Source organism: Eulemur rufifrons, chromosome 16 (assembly GCF_041146395.1).
Source record: "Eulemur rufifrons isolate Redbay chromosome 16, OSU_ERuf_1, whole genome shotgun sequence".
Taxonomy (NCBI): Eukaryota; Metazoa; Chordata; class Mammalia; order Primates; family Lemuridae; genus Eulemur; species Eulemur rufifrons.
Genome location: NC_090998.1, coordinates 82,400,787 through 82,420,145, shown reverse-complemented (window position 1 = coordinate 82,420,145; position 19,359 = coordinate 82,400,787). Strand labels below are relative to the sequence as shown.

General features: G+C 40.2%; 1 protein-coding gene across 2 annotated transcripts in view; it reads right to left on the bottom strand.

The window, feature by feature from the left end:
- The window catches only part of RFX4 (regulatory factor X4), a 149,281-nt gene that overhangs the window by 103,444 nt on the left and 26,478 nt on the right, over window positions 1-19,359 (bottom strand). For both annotated transcript variants that reach the window (XM_069490057.1, XM_069490056.1), the window contains exon 3: window positions 3,148-3,208. In XM_069490057.1, coding sequence (XP_069346158.1) covers window positions 3,148-3,208 — 61 coding nt within the window. The remainder of the gene's footprint in view (window positions 1-3,147; window positions 3,209-19,359) is intronic.

Sequence of the window (19,359 nt, the reverse complement as noted above, 5' to 3'; positions counted from 1 at the left end):
GGCCAAGACAGAGTTTTTATATTGAAACTATATTTCAAAAAAAAAAACATGTGGAACTTTATGTAGGTCACATGTCCTCCATCACAGTTTTAAGCATGATTGTTCTTATCTAAGTTTAGAGAAATGTCTTATTTTCCTTCCCTGGTGTTTATATACCGTCTCCCCTGCCTACCTCTCCCACCTCATCTTGTGTCTCTCACCTCCTTGCGTGCTATACTCTAACCACGAGGGCCACCTTCTTGTGGTGCCTTGAGCAAGCTCAGCCTGCTCCCACCCTAGGAAGGAGTAGTAGGTGCTGTGCTGGGTTCCCACATTGCCCTGGAGGACTGAGACATCATTCCCCACTGCTGGGAGGCTGAGTCCTTCCAGGGGAGTGCTCCTCAGCAGAACGTGAAGGGAGCTGCCACTCCCAAAGCTACACCCCTCCCTGGGGGCACCCTACATCCAATGATGGATAAGGAGGGAAGGAATAAAGACCTGGATCCATTGCCTTGATTTGCATCATCTCTGACCAGCCATCCTGGCCTCAGAACTCCCTGTGGGATTGGCCTCTGTCTCAACCTCCTCCCAGCCCAATATGCCCTCTGTTTATTCCAGAGTCCCTTGCACCCCGTGGGTGAGGAGACCAGGTGCATGCCCGAATAAACCACCTGTGTGCACATCCCTGCTCAATCTGGAGAGCCTGACCTACAACAGTAGGCCTTTGCAGAAGCTGTCCTCCATGTGAAATGGTCCTCTGCCTCTGATATTCACATTGTAGCGGTGTCGTGAGGACTTCTTGTCATGTATCTATCCACTGAAATGTCACCTCCTCAGAGAAGCTTTCCCTTACCACCCAACCTGAAGTAGCCTCTGCGACACTGTCCTATTAGCCAGTTCTAATTCTCTGCATAGCACTTATCAGTATCTAATACATTCCTTGTTTATTTACCATTAGTTTTTAAAAAAAAATTATTATCCATTTCTCCCCCTCAGTAGCCCCTCTTCTTGGTCTATCTTAGTCACTGCTACATTCCCCACAGCCTAGAACAGGGCCTGGCAAATAGTAGGTGCTCAGTAAACATTTCTTGAATTAGTTTATGACTGAAATTCTATCTTAAACATATAAAGGGAATTAGAGGACAATTTGATGTTCTTTGAACAACTTGATGCTTTTTGACAGTAAGACTAAAATGTGCAATGCTCAAATCTGATTTGGCCTTCAAAGTAGATGTATCATTAAAAAAAATATATGTACTGCCTGACCTTGTACTTGGAGGGTGAAATTTCCTTTCACTTGGAGGGTGAAATTTCTTCTGGAATGTAACCCTTTATTGAAAAGAACAGATCTTTTGTGCAGAATTAGGTAGGGCAGAAGAAGTGGCAGGGCCTGTGCCAGGAGGGAGAGAAGACCTGCTCCAGGGTGTTCCTGTGGGACTCAGAGGGAAGGAGTGTGCTGAGGGAATAGGCCCTGTTCAAGCACTTTATGCGTAATAACTCGTTTCATCTTCATGACTACCCTATGCGTTAGATACTACTGTATCCCCATTTTACGGGTGAGTAGACTGAGGCACAGAGATTTCACAGCTGGTATTTGGCAGAGCTGGGAGTTAAGCCCTGGCAGGTTGACTTCAGAGACTATGCCAACTACAGCCTCACTGTTGCCGGGCAGATGAAATACAGAATCACAGAAAAATAGACATGAACAAGGCAATTTTCTTCTAGTCCCTTTCAAATTTTCTACTCTGAAATGCACAACATGTTCAGGTAATTAAAGTGAGTGTCTGCCAATTCCTTGCATTTGCAGAAGCTCCCAGAATCCTTTACATTGATGCCTCATTTGATGTCTTGGCATTATGGGGATTTGCATGGCCATAATATTTAGGAAAGGGTGCATGGGGAGATTTGATCTGAGAAGAAAGGAGAATTTTAAATAAAACAAAAATCAGCAAATGCTATGCAAAAACTATATAGGGACAAATGATGGAAATGAGCCAAAAGGCTGGAAATGGAACTCTTGAAAACAACCTTTGCTATCCCTGTGGCAAAACAAGCTGATCGTTGAAACTCTTGTTAGAGAAGATTGAGTTACTTCCTGAATGCTTTCTCCCAGTGTTGTTTTCCTTTCACCTCTGGATGGATTAGACTAGAGAATCTAATATGATTTGTTCATTAAAGCCCATCTGCTTCCTTTTCTGATCTGTTCTCTCTTCTCTATCCTTCCTGATGTTTCTCGTCATTTCTTCCCAAGCCTGGGCTTTACAGTTAAAGAGACCCAGCCAGGTTCCTGCCTCGGCCACTTAATGGCTGTGTGCATGTTTAGGCAAATGATTAACTGCCTCAGCTTTACTTTCCTCGTTAGTAAAATGGGCACAACAATGCCAGCTTCATAGAATCATGAATGAAATGCAGCACATACAAGAAGTGCCTAGCACAGAGGCTGGCGCATAACAGATTTTAGTTCCTTCCCCCTCCTCACTTCATTCCTTAATCCCTTCCAGTTTGCTGGGCTGGACTCTAGCAGAATAATAAATAGCTTTTGATTGCCAAGATTCTCTGAGAGGTGAATCTCAGGCACAGAGAGCTCTGGTGTTCAAAGCTACAACATAATTTCCAAGTAAAGCTTTTAGAGGAGAATCTATCTGTAACAAACAAATGTGAGTGCAACCACTCAAACATCATTAAATATTCCATCAAGTCCAGGAATTCCAAATGTTACAGAGAAAGCCATTCTAGTAGATTATCCTTGTCAACGTTATTCATGTTAAAAATAATTGTAGTATAGCTATCATTAATTATTAATTCATTAAGGGCTCATTGGTAAGGGTGAACAGACCTCTGTTTCTGTAATTTGCTGCAACATTATTAATTGTAATAACAGATTCTATTAAAATCAATTAATAACATCCACGTGGAATCTAGTCCTTGCCACTATTTGGATAATGGGGAAAAATCTACCCCAAAATAAAATAAATATGGAAATTCCAATCTCCAGGATAGATTTAAGGCTAGCTGAGCATTATACATATACCTGCAAATTAAGTAGGTTTCATGTGAGTTATTGGATGTCAAGTTATCACGAAGATGTTAAAATATCAAAATGATATCCTATCTTATAGGTAGGAAGATACAAACATCCCCTGAAGAGAGAACTTGCTAAAAACTTACCATTGCAGAGTAGCAGGAGTGGAATGGGGCTTGGATGCTCTATTATTTTCTTTTTCCTCATCTGTTAAAGGAAACAAAAAGAAGTTAACTTCAGTAGAAATCAGTAAGAAAAAGTGTAAGTCCTCTCAGCTCTCCCACGTTTCAAAAGACTATTTCTCTCAAATGTTGATGCTTTCAAACAGTGATATTTTGGCTTTTCCAACAAGTTAGACTCATCATACTTCAATACAAAAAAAAAAAAAAAAAAAAAAACAATGGAAATTGACTTTTATTTTAAAAAAGTCTTATGTCAATTTTGTTATTTAACACAGTATGTTAGAGTTTGAAGAGTCATCTTCCTTCATCACTGAACAATATGACCACACTCACCCAGTTGCTATTTTCCCAACAGAAGCAGGACAGATTCTATGATTTTAACCCTGAAAACACATTGACCTCATTCACTGCTATGGACTGAATGTTTGTGTCCCCCAAAATTCGTGTGTTGAAACCTAATCCCCAAGGTGATGGTATTTGGAGGTGGAGCCTGTGGGAGGTGATTAGGTAATGAGGGTGGAGCACTCATGAATGGGATTAGTGCCCTCATATAATAAAAGAGATACCAGAGAGGTCCCTTGCCCCTTCTGCCATGTGAGGACACAGTGAGTAGACAGCCATCTACGAACCAGAAAATGGGTCCTTGCCAGACACAGAACCTGCTATTGTCTTAATCTTGAACTTCCCAGACTCCCTCAGTTTATGAGTTGTGTTTTTTTTCTTTTTTTAACAGCAGCCTGACCAGACTAGGACACTCACCATTTGTTCTTTGTATCCCAAATGGAGCAGACAGTTAGTGTAGGGTAGGCAAAGTGTTTCTAAGTGTTGGAAGAATCAGATTAGCAACACAATAGAGCAGAGGTCAGCAAACTGTTTCTGTAAATGGCCAGGTAGTAAATATTTTAGGGTTTTGGGGCCAAAAGTCAAAATCAAGAATATTATGAAGAATTACTTCTTACAGCAGAGTGTTTAGAAAAAAAAAGAATATTATGTAGAATTTATACGAAAAGACAGAAGATAAATCTCCACAAAATTTTTTTTTATAAAATTCAATATAATAATAATAATAACAGACTACAATTGTTATAATACAACTATTTATGAAAAAAATTATTTTTTGGGGGGTAGGTAACATTTCTCTTAATTGGGATTAAAGTTAGTGTTGCCTATCATCTATCACATAGATTGCAAAGGTTGATCTGTAAAAACCACTTTAAGCTCTACAAAAACAGGCATCAGGACAGATTTGGCTCACAGGGCCCTAGTTTGCTGACCCCTGCAATCCAACAATCTGAACAACAGATTAATCTTTGCACACCTGAGGAGAATTACTCAAAATTTTATTATGGGCCCGGCGCGGCAGCTCACACCTGTAATCCTAGCACTCTGGGAGGCCGAGGCGGGTGGATCACTCGAGATCAGGAGTTCGAGACCAGCCTGAGCAAGAGTGAGACCCTGTCTCTACTAAAAATAGAAAGAAATTATCTGGCCAACTAAAAATATATATACAAAAAATTAGTTGGGCATGGTGGCGCATGCCTGTAGTCCCAGCTACTCGGGAGGCTGAGGCGGAAGGCTTGCTTAAGCCCAAGAGTTTGAGGTTGCTGTGAGCTAGGCTGACGCCACGGCACTCACTCTAGTTTGGGCAACAAAGCGAGACTCTTTCTCAAAAAAAAAAAAAAAAAATTTTATTATGGATTAACTGAGAAATAGATATAATCATTCTCTTAGCCAATGCCTAACTAAGATTATTGATAGAAATAGTCAACATAAAATAGAACTTGATCCACAAAATTAGGCCCAAGATAATCGGTACAATTAACAGTCTCAAAAGAAAATGAATAATGTCAAAGCCTACAAATATTATTAACAAAATTTAATATGGACATATTAAAAAGATCAATGGAATCAATCTGTGATGTAAAATTTATATGGAAAAGAATTGATACCCATGAAAGTAGTTTAAGTAAAACAAAAATGAAAATGGAAGAAAATTATTATTCTCTTTTTTTTTATTTCAGCATATTATGGGGTAAAATTAAAATGGTATATACTGTATAGAAAAAATTTCCTGAAATTATTAGCTCAATAAAGTTGAGTCCAGAAAATATTTTCTAGATGAAAATTTATTAATATTGGTATAATTTCGATCAAAATATCTGCTCAAAACCATTATAGCAAATACTGTTGTTGCTTAATCAACAGCTATACATACTCACCTTCTTCCTTATTTATAGAACCCCACATTGGAGGGGCTCATGTATTGAAGGAGGCTGATCCCCACTCAAATCCTTGAGAGGTGAATGCTAATTAATTTAAGCCACTGATTAGATTAGGTGGAGCACGTGACTTGATGCCAGCCTATCTCACTTAAGGAGAAGCCCTCTGGGTGCTTCTGGGTAAAATATTTGTCCATAATTAAATGGTAGAGGTGAGAGACTCTGGCCTGTCCTACTTTTGAAGGCTGTGAGTGGACACAACTAGAGTGAGGCAGCAAACTTGCTTTTGGGAAAACAGCAGTCTGAGGACAAAGTCAACACCTAGGAAGGCAGAGAGAAAAGAGAGAAAGACTGGGGGTTCTGGCTGTCACGTTGTGTCTCTGATTTGCCATCCCTAATGTGAGATAAGACAATTTCCTCAGTTAATAAAACCACTTTTCATTGGGTATTCTCTTCTCTCCACCAAAACCATCCTAGCTGATACAAACACTAACACTAAATGTTCTCAGGAACAAAATGTCAAAATACATCATGAACTCGACATCCGTTCATGATGCTTTGTCAACATGGTGTTCCTTCAAAATGAAGGTTTCTCATCCTTTCAAGCTGAGAGTAAATGACACCACCTCTTTGAAGCCTTCCCTGATACTCTCCAAGTCAGGAATCATTGATCCTAACTCTGTTCTTCTACGATCCATTACTTGTCTCTCAATTGCTCCCCTGAACAGTTTGGCCACCTGGATTGTTATTTCTGTACATATCCATCTCTTCTATTTGAGCATAACTCATTAAGAAGGCAGGGATGGTGTCATAGTTATCTTTGCATTACCTTCTGCCAGTGCCTAGCACAGTGCCTTCCACTTAGTACTTAAATAGCTAAGTCTACATTCTACAACCTTAAAAAAATCCAACAAAAAACAGCACAATAAAAAGCATGAACATGTAGGTCTCACAAGACTGTGGGTAAAGGAACGCACAGAACAATACTCAACCTCTGCTGACAAAGAAATAAAAGGGAAACAAATAATGAGGCACCTCTTATATCTCTTATATCTCTGATTGTAAAGCAAATTTTAAATAATAATGATTCTTAAAGCTGATACATGGTAAAATTGACACTCTTACAGTTCTTCATACCTGAAGGCTGTGTTAATGTTTTTTGTATGCAATGTGGCAGTTCAACTGCTTGGCCTTACAACCCAACTCCTAGAAATTATAATACTAAGCAAATGATCAAAAAGAAAGAAAAAGCTATATAAAAAAACATGATCAACTGTATTTTTTTAAACAAGGAAAAGTATATAAATAACCTGAATATACCTCTACTTCATGCACTGGCACATAATTAACATTTTTGTTCCCCCTAAAACTGGCTGGGTTTGGGAGTTTTTTTTTCTTGCTTCTTTAAATTTCAGCATTTTAGTCAACCTGGACAAGATGTCAAAAGACCTAGATTCTAGTATCAATCCCAAAATTTACCGGCCATGACTGAGCAAACCACTCAACTTACTTGAGCTTTGGTTTTCTTCATTTGAAAAAGGTTATCTTACACGGCTCTTATAAGGATCATATTAATTAGTTCAACAAATATTTAGTGAATACCTAACTTGTGCCAGATAAACATTGGGGATAAAGAAATTAAACCCTTGCCCTTCAGTTTGTTTGGGGAGAGAGACAGTGGAGAGAGTGGCCAAGTTCAATAAGAAGTGATAAATGCTGTGCGACAGGTAAGCAAAGAGGAGTCTGCTAATCCAGACTGCAGGGAAAACCTAAGGCTGCCTGAGAATGTTTCCTGGAAGAAGCAGGAAGTGAGCTGAGTCCTGGAGTGACCAGAGGTGGGAACCAGATGGCAGGAAGGTGCAGGGTAGGGTGGGGAAGGTGAGGGCCAGACAAAGACAAGGGGACCTGAAAGATCGTGTCACTTGCCCGGAAGCAAGGTAGCTGCAGCACAGGTCCTTGTTGGGTGTGGCAGAGTGGAGCCAGGCAAATTGGGAGGTGCTGTTTAACAATCTAGTTATCCTGTGTAGGTTTTAAGACAGTTTCTTGTCTCTAAACTGAGGATAGTAATAATGCCTACCCTGGAAGATTGTTGGGAAGGATTAAGCAAAATGAGGTTAACAGAGGGCAAGAGTTCAAAAGCATCAACTGCAGCCATCTGCGGGGCACAGCTTGCCCTTGGCCAGGAGGCTTTTGGAGCAATTCTGTTCAGCCAGGACCTACTGCTAGAAGCAGGCAAGGGAGGCCTCCTCTCTGCGTGGGAAGATTTACAGGGGCAAAGACAATGGCACTGCCAAGGACCCTGCAAGGCAAACACACACCAGGGGACTCCACATCTCCCTGTAGGAGGTGGCATTCGAGCTGAGCCTTGAAACAGTGGTCAGGGTTTTTAAAAAGAATGTTTTCTGGGCCGGGCGCGGTGGCTCACGCCTGTAATCCTAGCACTCTGGGAGGCCGAGGCGGGTGGATTGCTCAAGGTCAGGAGTTCCAGACCAGCCTGAGCGAGACCCCGTCTCTACTAAAAATAGAAAGACATTATATGGACACCTAAAAATCTATATAGAAAAAAAAATTAGCCGGGCATGGTGGCACATGCCTGTAGTCCCAGCTACTCGGGAGGCTGAGGCAGTAGGATCGCTTAAGCCCAGGAGTTTGAGGTTGCTGTGAGCTAAGCTGACGCCACGGCACTCACTCTAGCCTGGGCAACAAAGTGAGACTCTGTCTCAACAAAAAAAAAAAAAAAAAAAAGAATGTTTTCTGTTCACACAAGTAATACGTGTTCATTCTTTTAAATTTGGAAAATAGAGAAAATATAAATCTTGAAATCCAAGCCCCTCTCAACAGAGGAAACTACGGTTAACTTTTTATCCTATTTACCTCTCTCAATATTCTCTTTCTTTTTTTTAAGAGAAGGTGGTCTCGCTATGTTGCCCAAGCTGGTCTCGAACTCCTGGGCTCCGGCTGAGATGACAGAGGTGTCCCACTGCACCCAGCTCAACATTTTCACACACAAGCACACACACCCCTAGACTGAAAACATGTGAGAGCTCTACAGTATATCCTGGTTTGTAACCCGCCCTGTCCATCTTTAACAAGACAGGTCAGACTCTGAGAGGAGGACCCCGACGGAGAGGGTATTGCACGAGGAAGAAGCAGCAAGAGGAGAGGTGTGGAGGAGGGAAACCCGGGGCACAGGGGAGCATGCAAGTGGTCCAACTGGCAGAGCCAGGAAAGTTCCTTGTTCTGGGATTCCAGCATACTGTCTCCCACTCAGGTGACACTTGTCCTTTTTGTGTCTGACTTTTTTCCCATCTAAACTCTGTTATGACCCATTTCTGATATGAACGAATGGAAAGAGACCTGGCCTTGAGGGCAGGCAGACCTGGGTTTGAATTCTAGCTTTGCCCCTACGTCTGTGTGGGACTTTGAGCAGCACCTTGACTCATCCAAGCCTGAGGGGCCCTACCAAAAAAATGAGAATCATAAATTACATCACAAGGATGTTTTGAGGATTGAGTGTGTTAAAAACTAGGTACATTTTTAAAAGAATATCATAATATTAACAGCATTCACTGGTAAAGTACATAAGCAGGCACTGTACAACACTTTTCACATGCTATCTCATTTTATTCCTTCCAATGCTACTATGAGGAAGTTTTATATCCCTATTTTATAAATAAAACTGAGCTTTGGCGAGGCTGAGCAACTTGCATGAGCTCTGCCGCTGGTGAATGGAGAGAGGGCCTCACTCAGCGGTGCTTGGCAATGCAGTAGCTACTTGCAGTATTTAGAAGAGAACTGGTCTACCCTGATGCCAATATAGATCCTCCAACTCCATCATCAAAACTTCCACCTCTGCTGGCTCCTTTCCTTAGACCACCAGTGACTTTGTACCAAGGGTCTGAATGCACAGCCTTTTTCCCCAAAGGGTGATGTGTGTCACACCCAGGCTTGACCTCTTTGATGGCTCTCAGTCTTAGTTCTCCTGAAGTTCCTGCTAGTTATTCACTCATTCATCAGATATTTATTGAGTGTCTGCTATATATTCTGGCCCTATGCCAGGCATGAAAGGATGAGAAAACACACAATCTCTGCTCTTTTAAGCTTGGAGTCCAATTATCAGCCAATAAAATGTAAGTCCTAGACAAGAGCTGTGAAGGGCAGGTCCAGGCTGCTGTGGCAACACCAAATGTGGGATGAGTCTGGTTTTGGGATCTGAGGGAGGAGCAGGAACCATCTAGGGCCCAAGCCAAGACGGCAGGAGAACACATTTTAGGTAGATAGGAATAGCCATAGTTGATACAGATTTTAGGAATTGGTCCCATCAAAAATGTCTTTTCATTTTACCAGGGAGAAATGCCTCAAACCTAAAAAGATTCATCCTGTGAAGTATAATTTCAGGCCAGCAAGATTCCTGGCGCCATTCACAGCACACACTGAGCCATCCACCTCCAACGCCCACCCTGCTGGTCCTGCCAAGGCTGGAGAGCAGCAGTCTGCGCAGTAAATCTCCTGCCCAGATGCTACCGGTACCTGGTCTTCTTGCCACTCTGCTCCCACTGTGCTGTTATGGAGCCCAACACACTGCAGGGAGCCCAGTCCAGTTCCCAGTGGTGAGCATCTCTGCTCCGCTCTCTGCATCTACCTCCCAACATAAACTCTGGGGCCAAGTTTCCTGGCTTAAATCCTGGCTCCACCACTTATACTTACTGGCTGTGCGACCTTGAACAACCTTTTGGTCCCTTAGCTTCCTTATCTGTAAAATAGGGATAATAATAGTACCAAGCACACAGTGCTATTGTGAGAATTAATTGAACCATTCCTGGTACAAAGTACTTGCTATGTAAGTATTCCCTATGACTATAATAGTTGTCACTCTTCCAGGGGGACTATGCACCTGGATCCTCGTCCTGCACACGTGGCTGGGTTTGCAAGCCCTGCCTCTGGGACAGGATTATTTGCCCTGTGCCCCCATGGCACTCTGACTGCTGTCTAGCAAAGCCGTCATTGCAGGGTGTGGCACTGCTCCCCGATTGTTTCAGTCCATTCAGGCTGCTGTAACAACACACTGTATACCATAGACTGGGCGGTTTATGAACACATAAATTTATTTCTTACTGTTTTAGAGGCTGGGAAGTCCGAGATCAAGGCACCAACAGATTCAGTGTCTGGTTAGGGCCCATTTCCTGGTACACAGACAGCTGTCTTCTCATGCTGTGCTCACACACTGGGAGACGGGGTAAGGAAGCTCTCTGGGGTCTCTTTTATAAGGGCATTAATCCCATTCATGAGGTCCGAACCCTCATGACCTAATCACCTCTCAAAAGCCTCTCCTCCAAATACCAACACCTTGGGGGTTAGGATTTCACCGTATGAATTTTGTGGGGACACAGACATTCAGTCTGTAGCACTGACCACCGTGTCTGCAGTGCTAGTTTGTAAGTACTGCAGAGCACAGGCCTCACTCACCATTGTGTCTCTGGCACTCACACGTGGTAGGGGCTCAGGAAGTATTTGTGGAATGAACAAGTGACTAAAATGATAACACAATTACACGCTGAGCCTTCCCATCTGATTTCAGTAAGCATACAAAATAGCAGTACTATTTATAGCAGGGAACATTTACTGAAGACTTATGATGTGCCAGGTACTGTGCAAAGCCGTTCATGTTACTGCATTTAATAACATGCTAGCTGCCCTAGAAAGTAGACAATTTAATGCATGTGAAACGTTGAATATAGTGTCTGAAGTATACCTTCGGCTCAATCAATGTTAGACCTAATTATTAGTATTATCCCCACTTACAGAGGAAGAAACTGAGGCTCAGAGAAGTGAAACAATTTGTCCACAGCTAGTGGTAGAGCAAAGACAAGGACTTTTATTTGGGAACCTGTACTAGAATATTTCCTGCCTGGAGCCAATGTAGCAGAGTTTAGCACTGAGGGAAAATGTTTCTAAATTAATTACTTCTTTTCAAATCCCAGGAAAGGTTCAAGTTTATGTGAGTCTAGAGTTTCACTTCAAAGTTCTAATTCTATTTCCTTTCTTTATACTAAACTGGCTGCACCTGGCCAGACCTCACCTGTTGGGAACATAGGGCTGCCAAACGTTTCATTCTCCCTTATCCACCTCCCTTCCAGCTGCTGCAAGGGGCAGCCGCTGATGATCAGGGTGCCTGGCACCCAGGCCTTTGGCAGGGGGCATCAGCTGCTGGCAGCAAACCCTTCTCCCCGTGGGAACAGGGCTACATCCCAAACAAAACCGTGGTGCTGGCAGCATAGCTCTGAGGCGCCCACACCTGCTTCCTCTTGCCTCCTGTGGGTGAATTCCTTCATAATCTTGGAGTAGGAAAGGGCCTAACTTTGATATAAAACCTCAAAGCCATAAAAGGCTGATCAATAAATTTTGCTACATAAAAAAATCCAAAACTTCTATGTGGGGAAAAAAACCCGACACCATAAATACAAATATAATGACTCGCTTGGGAAAACTGCAATGAGACCACAGACAGTGGTCTCATCTGCCCACCATATAAAAAGCTCCCATAAAACCAGGAGAAGAAAGACCAAGAGCCAGGAGAAAAAGTAGGCAAAGCACATGACACACAGTTAATGGAAAAATTACAAATATTCTTGAAAGATGAAAAGATGATCGGTCTTAATCAATGAAAATGGAGATGACACTAAGAAACCACTTCTCACTTATCAGATTGCCAAAAATGCAAAACACGGCCACACGACTCTGCTGTGAAGCTGTGGGAAACAGGCACCCTCCTACCTCGCAAGGGGAGTGCCAGACGGTGCCTCCCTGTATGGAAGGTCGTTTGGCACAATCTACTGAAATCACATATACCTTTTAGCCACGTCTGGGAAGTGATCCTGCATCACCTGGACATGTATGAAATGATGCATATGCAAGGTTATTTGCTGCAGCTTATGTGCAACAGCAAAAGTTTGGAAACAGCCCAGGTATTCATCTGGTTAACTAAATTATGATACATCCACATGATGGGATCCTATGCAACTATGAAAAAAAAGATTTAAACCAAAAAAAGAATGAGGATGCTTTCTGTGTTCTTACTGATATCAAACACTCCAGGGTTTATTATTAAGTGAAAAAAGTAAGTCACAGCAATATATACAGTGTGCTACTTTTTCATGTAAGAAAGTGGCAAAAAAGAACAAATATTTGAATTTTTTGTTTTCATGAGGAAATACTGAAAGAATACATAAGAAATGAATAAAAGTGCTTACCACTAGAAAGCTGGGGCTGTCACCTTACTGCTTTGAATAAAGCTGGGGCTTGATTAGCAAGCAGGAAAAAATGAGGAATTGGCTATTGGGTGGCCAGTCAAATGGTCCACTATAGATTGTATATCTGGACTAGGCCATTCAGGTAAAAATGCTTTCTCAGGGTGATTAGAGAAAGGCCAAATTTCCCCCTGCTGAAAATACTTCATCCACTGGCACCAGCCAGAGTTGGGCATTGTACCAGGAGGTCTTGGTCAAAATAAAAATGTGTTGCTTGGAATGGGAGAATATTCAGTTTATTAGTTTGAAATCAAAGATTATGAGATCTTATAGTTCATCTTGGCCCACTATTGTGTTTTACAGATAAGGAAACTGAGGATCAGAGAAGGGAAGTGATCTGCCCAAGAGTACACCCCTAGTTAGCGGCAGAATCAGGACTGTTACTCAGGTCTTCTGATTTCTGTCTGATGTTCTTCTTGTTATGTCCCTTTAGCAACCCAGAAAGGATTGATTTAATTGATTAGCTAGAGATTCAGTGAGCATGAGGAAATAAGATATGAGACTGATATATTATATTTTGATGGAATGCTGCTGGGAAGAAAACCCTGGACCACTGGGGCCACGTCCTAAATGCCCCATGGTAAAGAACCTGACCAACAATGGGTGGGTTACCTTTTAAAACATTAACCATTTCCTGTGTCAAGCACTGTGGTTACAACATTGAACCACAAAACATTCCTACCTTTTATTAGGCTTTTAGTCTAATAAAAGAGATGACAAGGCACAACCAAATATTGACACACCTAGTCACCACTGAGAGGGGAGGATGAGCTCCACTCTTGGTGTTCCTACAGACAAAGTATAAAATTTCCAAAGGCAAGTCTTTAACATGAGGGTTCATTACTTTCTGAGAGGCAGAAGAGTGCAAAGACTAAAAGACTAATGTTGAAAGGCAGATATGCAGACCTGAGTTCAAATCCCAAGCTCTACCACTTAACCAGCTGTGTGACTTCGGGCAAGATTCTTAACTCCTTTGAGTTTCATTTGCTACATATGTTTTATATGAGCTTTAATTTTAAAGCTCATAATAATAAGCTACCTCCTTGGACTATTGTGAGAAAGAAATGAGATCATGAAATTAAAGCACTTCTCATTACTTAATAAATGATAGCCATATATACATATTAACTATGAATACATACATGTATAAAATTTTGCTTATCAATATATTCTTAGAAAAAAAGGACTGAAAGGAAACACACAAAGACATCAAGAGTGGTTATCTCTACATAGTGGGATTAGAGGCAATTATTTTCTTTCATCATATTTTTTTTTCCAAAAATACACACATGTAACTTTTATAGCTGGGGAACATACTTTTAAAAATGTAATCTTTGTGTTCTGTAAATAAATACAGAATGTGAACTGAAACTTCTTTATTCTTTTATCCAGATAAGATTCGGGTAAACGTTCTAGATCTGGCACTGGCATTGAGTTCCTGTGTAATCTTACAAAGACACTTCACCTCCCTAGGTCTGAATGTCCTTGTCTAAAAGTTGTTGACAAGGACTTCCAGTCAGACTCCCAGTTCTCTTCATGATAAGGTAGCTTGCACTGGATTAACTCACCCGCCAAAAATGATCATAAGAGCTAAATAAAATATATAAACAACTATTTGGAGGCATTAGAGAGCAATAAACGCAGACAGGACTGGAGGAGCTACAAGCCTTGAGAGAAAGGAAACACAGGAAGCAAGCTCCACGTTCACCTTGGCTTTTTCCCTGAGGAGCTTTCCAAATTGCTACACTGGGAAATAGAACCTGAACAAAGAGCACAGCCTATTGAGCTGAGAAGAGTTTGGGGATGACAAAATAGCTAAGATCTGAGAAGCAAAATTCCAGAGAAAAGAGAACTACAGGGAAGGAGACAAATGAATGCGCATTCATATTCCCCTCAAGTCCTTAGCCCACTCCTAAGTTGTACGTACAGAGTGAGAAACCAAGAAACAGAGGAAAACAGCAGTGTAGAGGCTCAAGAGCCAATCATTGATTACTTAGGGTTGGAATTCAAGCTGGGTCAAGGTAAAGGGAACTTGGTAAACACCCAGGACTTTCAATTGTGAACCCAGAAGGGCCATGCTTTAGGAATAAAGGCCACACCCCTAGTTGTTTGAACAAAACCTGAAATAGACTAGACTAAACCAAGGCTTGACAGGATCAAGGAGATCTGGTTCTCTATCTGCCTGCTAGAACAAAACTTAACACTTGCTAGAGAACATTAACATCACTCACTTAAAGGCTCTTCAACTTTGCAGCCATAATGTCCAGCATTGGATCCAAAGCTGTAAGGCATTACTAAAAAAATAGGACTGAAAAACTGAAATCCAAGAAAAAAAACTAGATAATAGAAATAGATCCAAAGACGGTTTAGATATTAGAGTTTTCAGGCAGGGACTTTAAAATAATCATGGTTAATATGTTCAAGGAGGGGGAAAAGATGGTCAAAATAAAGTAAATGATGGACAAAACATATGAAAATGGAGAGTATCAATTGAAATTTGGAAACTATGAAAAAAATTAAAGGGACCACCTACCATAAAAGAATGCAATAACTGAAATTAAGATCACTTGGATGGGCTTAGTAGCAGACTGGACATGATAGAAAATGGGAACTGAGAACTGAAAGGCAGGTCAATATAAAATATCAGACTAAGGTAGAAAAGGAGAAAAATGGACAAACCAGAGAAAAACATAAGAAACATCTGAGGTATACTCAAAGGTCTACTATTTATGTAACTGGAGTTCCAGATGGAGATGAGAAAGAGAGTGGGAAATAAAAAATATTTGAAGAGACAATGGCCAAGAATTCTATAAATTTGATGAAAGACAACCCAAAGATTCAAGAAGCTCAGTGATCCCCAAGAAGAATAAATACAAGAAAACCATATCTATGTACATTATAGTCAGACTACTGAAAACAAGGAGAAAAAAAAAAAAACATTTTTAAAGCAGCCAGAGACAAAAAAAAAAACGGCTAGATGACAACATAAAAAAGATCTTTATAACCTTGAGGTAGGCAAAAATGTTTTAATAGGACACAAAAAACACTAACTATAAGAGAAAAACATTGATAAATTGAACTTTATTAGAATTAAAAACTTCTGTTCATCAAAAGTTACCATTAACAGAATAAAAAGGCAAGCCACAAACCAAGAGAAGATATTTACAATACTTTTACCTGACAAATATCTCCTGTTCAGGATATAAAAACAACCCTTACAAATCCTTAAGGAGAAAACAATATGATTTTTAAAAAACACTCAGGCAAAAGACCTCAACACGTAGTTCACAAAAGATATACAAATGACCAATAAGCATATAAGATGCTATACTCATTAGTTATCAGGAAAAATGCAAATTAAAACCACAATTTACACTATACACCCATGAAAATGGCTAATATTAAAAGAAATGGCTATTCCAAATATCAGCAAAGAAGTGACATAACTGAAACTTTGGTAAATTGCTGGCAGGAGTCTAAATTGGTACGACCACTTTAGAAGGCTGTTTGGCAGTATCCCATAAAACTAAATATACATATACCTTATGATCTAGCAATTCTACTCCTAGGATCTTATTAATATTAACAGAAATGAGTGCTCATGTCCACCAAAAGTTATGCAAGAATGTTTGGCCTGGCACAGTGGCTCATACTTGTAATCCAAGCACTTTGGGAGGCTGAGGTGGGAGAATCACTTGAGGCCAGGAGTTTGAGACCAGCACGTACAACATAGTGAGACCCTGTCTCTAAAAAGAACAGTTAGCTGGGCATTGTGGCACATGCCTATAGTCCTAGCTATACTTCAGCTATACTTCAGTCTCCAACAGAGACTCTGTCTCTAAAAAGAAAAAAAAGACATACAAGAATATTCAGAGCAGCACAAATCCTTCTCAAACTCTTTGCAAAAAATGGAAGAAGAGATAACACTTCCAAATTCATTCTATGAGGCCAGCATTACCATGATACCAAAGCCAGACAAAGACATCACAAGAAAAGAAAACTACAGACTGATATTCCTTATGAATATTGATGCAAAAATCCTCAACAAAATGCTAGCAAACAGAATTCAACAGCATATTAAAAGGATTATATACCATGACCAAGTGGAATATGTTCCTTGAATGCAAGGATGGTCTAACACTGCAGTCCCCAATTCCTGGACCACAGACTGGTACTGGTCCATGGCTTGTTAGGAACCAGGCCGCACAGCAGGAGGTGAGTGAGCAAAGCTTTATCTGTATTTACAGTTGCTCCCCATCACTCACATCATCACCTGAGCTCTGCCTCCTGTCAGATCAGCAGCAGCATTAGATTCTCATAGGAACATAAACCCTACTGTAAACTGTGCATTCGAGGGATCTAGGTTGCAGGCTCCTTATGAGAATCTAATGCCTGATGGTCTGAGGTGGTGATGCTAGTGCTGGGGAGTGGCTGCAAATATAGATTATCATGAGCAGAGAGGTTTGACTGCACAATAAATGTAATGCACTTGAATCATCCAGAACCATCCCACTGCCTAGGCCATGGAAAAAGTGTCTTCCATGAAACTGGTCCCTGTGGCAAAAAGGTCAGGGGCCACTGGTCTAACATACAAAAATCAATCAATGTGATGTACCACATTGACAAAATGAAGGGGGAAAACCACATGATCATCTCAATTGATACAGAAAAAACATATGCCAAAATTCAACATCCTCTCATGATAAAAACACTCAGCAAGGAATAGAAAGAAAGAATAGAAGAAAACTAACTCAACATAATAAAGGCCATATATAAAACCACAGTTAATATCATACTCGATGGTAAAAGGCTGAAAGCTTTTCCTCTAAGATGAGGAGCAAGATAAGGCTGCCGGCTTTCACCCCTTCTATTCAGCACAGTACTGGAAGTCCTAGCCAGAACAATTTGGCAAGAAAAAGAAACAAAAAGATTCCAAACTGGTAAGAAAGAAGTAAAATTATCTCTGTTCACACATGACATGATCTTATATGTAGAAAACCCCAAAGATTCCACATATACCCTCCCACACACAAACTGTTAGAACTAATAAATGAATTCGGCAAAGTTACAGGATACAAAATCAATACACAAAAACCAGTTGCATTTCTATACACTAACAATAAACAATCTGAAAAGGAAGTTAAGAAAACAATTTCATTACAATATCATCAAAAAGAAAAAAATACTTAGGGATGAACTTCACCAAGGACGTAAAAGACCTATACATTGAAAACTATAAAACACAGCTGAAAGAAACTAAAGACACCAATAAATGGAAAGATATCCTGTGTTCCTGGATTGGGAGACTTAATATTAGGATTTTAAAACTACCCAAAGTGATTTACAGATTCAATGCAATCCTATCAAAACCCCAGTGGCATTTTTTGCAGAAATAGAAAAATCCATTCTAAAATTCATATACAATCTCAAGGGACCTTGAATAACCAAAACAATCTTGAAATGAAGAACAGCATTACAGGTCATGCATTTCAAAACTTACACTACAAAGCTACAGTGTGGCTCTGGCATAAAGACAGACATATAGACCAATGGAATAAATGGAAAGTCCAGAAATAAACTCTTTCATATATGATCAAATGGTTTTTGACAAAGGTGCCAAGACCACTCAATGGGGAAAGAACAGTCTTTTCAACACATGATGCTGGGGGCCCTGGATATCCACATGCAAAAGAATGAGTTAGATCCCTACCTAACACCATATACAAATATTAACTCAAAATAGATCAAAAACCTAAATGTAAGGCCTAAAATTATGAAACTCTCAGAAGAAAATATAGGGCAAAAGCTTTACAATATTGGATTTGACAATAATTTCTTGGATATGACACCAAAGGCACAGGCAATAAAAGAAAAAATAGGTAAATTGAACTACATCAAAATAAAAAAGTTGTGTGCATTAAAGAGCACAATCAACAGAATGAAAAGGCAACACAAGGAATGGGAGAAAACATTTGTAAATCATGTAACAGATAAGTGATTAGTATTCAGAATATATAAAGAACTCCTACAACTTAACAACAAAAAGCAATCTGATTTTAAAATGGGCAAAGGAGTTAGACATCTTTCCAAATAAGAGATACAAATAGTCAAAAGCACATGAAAAGACGCTAAACATCACTAATCATTAGGGAAATGCAAATCAAAGCCACAATGAGATACCACTTCACGCTCATTGGGATGGCTATTATCAAGGCAACATAAAATAGCAAGTGATGGACAGGACATGGAGAAATTGGAATTTTTGTGTATCACTGGTGGGAATGTAAAATGGTGCAGCCACTATGAAGAACTCTTTTGCAATTTCTCAAAAATTTAAACAGAATTACCAGATGATGCAGCAATTCCCCTTCTGGGTATATAGCCAAAAGAATTGGAAACAGACTTGAGCAAATATTTGTGCACCCATGTTCATAGTGAATGAATAAAGAAAGTGTGTCATCTCCATATGATGGAATATTATTCAGCCTTAAAAAGGAAGGAAAATCTGACACATGCTACATCATGGATTAAACTTTCACTTATACTAAGTGAAATAAGCCAGTCACAAAAAGACAAATACTTTATGATTCCACTTATATGAGATACTGAGAGCAGTCAAATTCATAGAGGCAGAAAGTATAATAGTCATT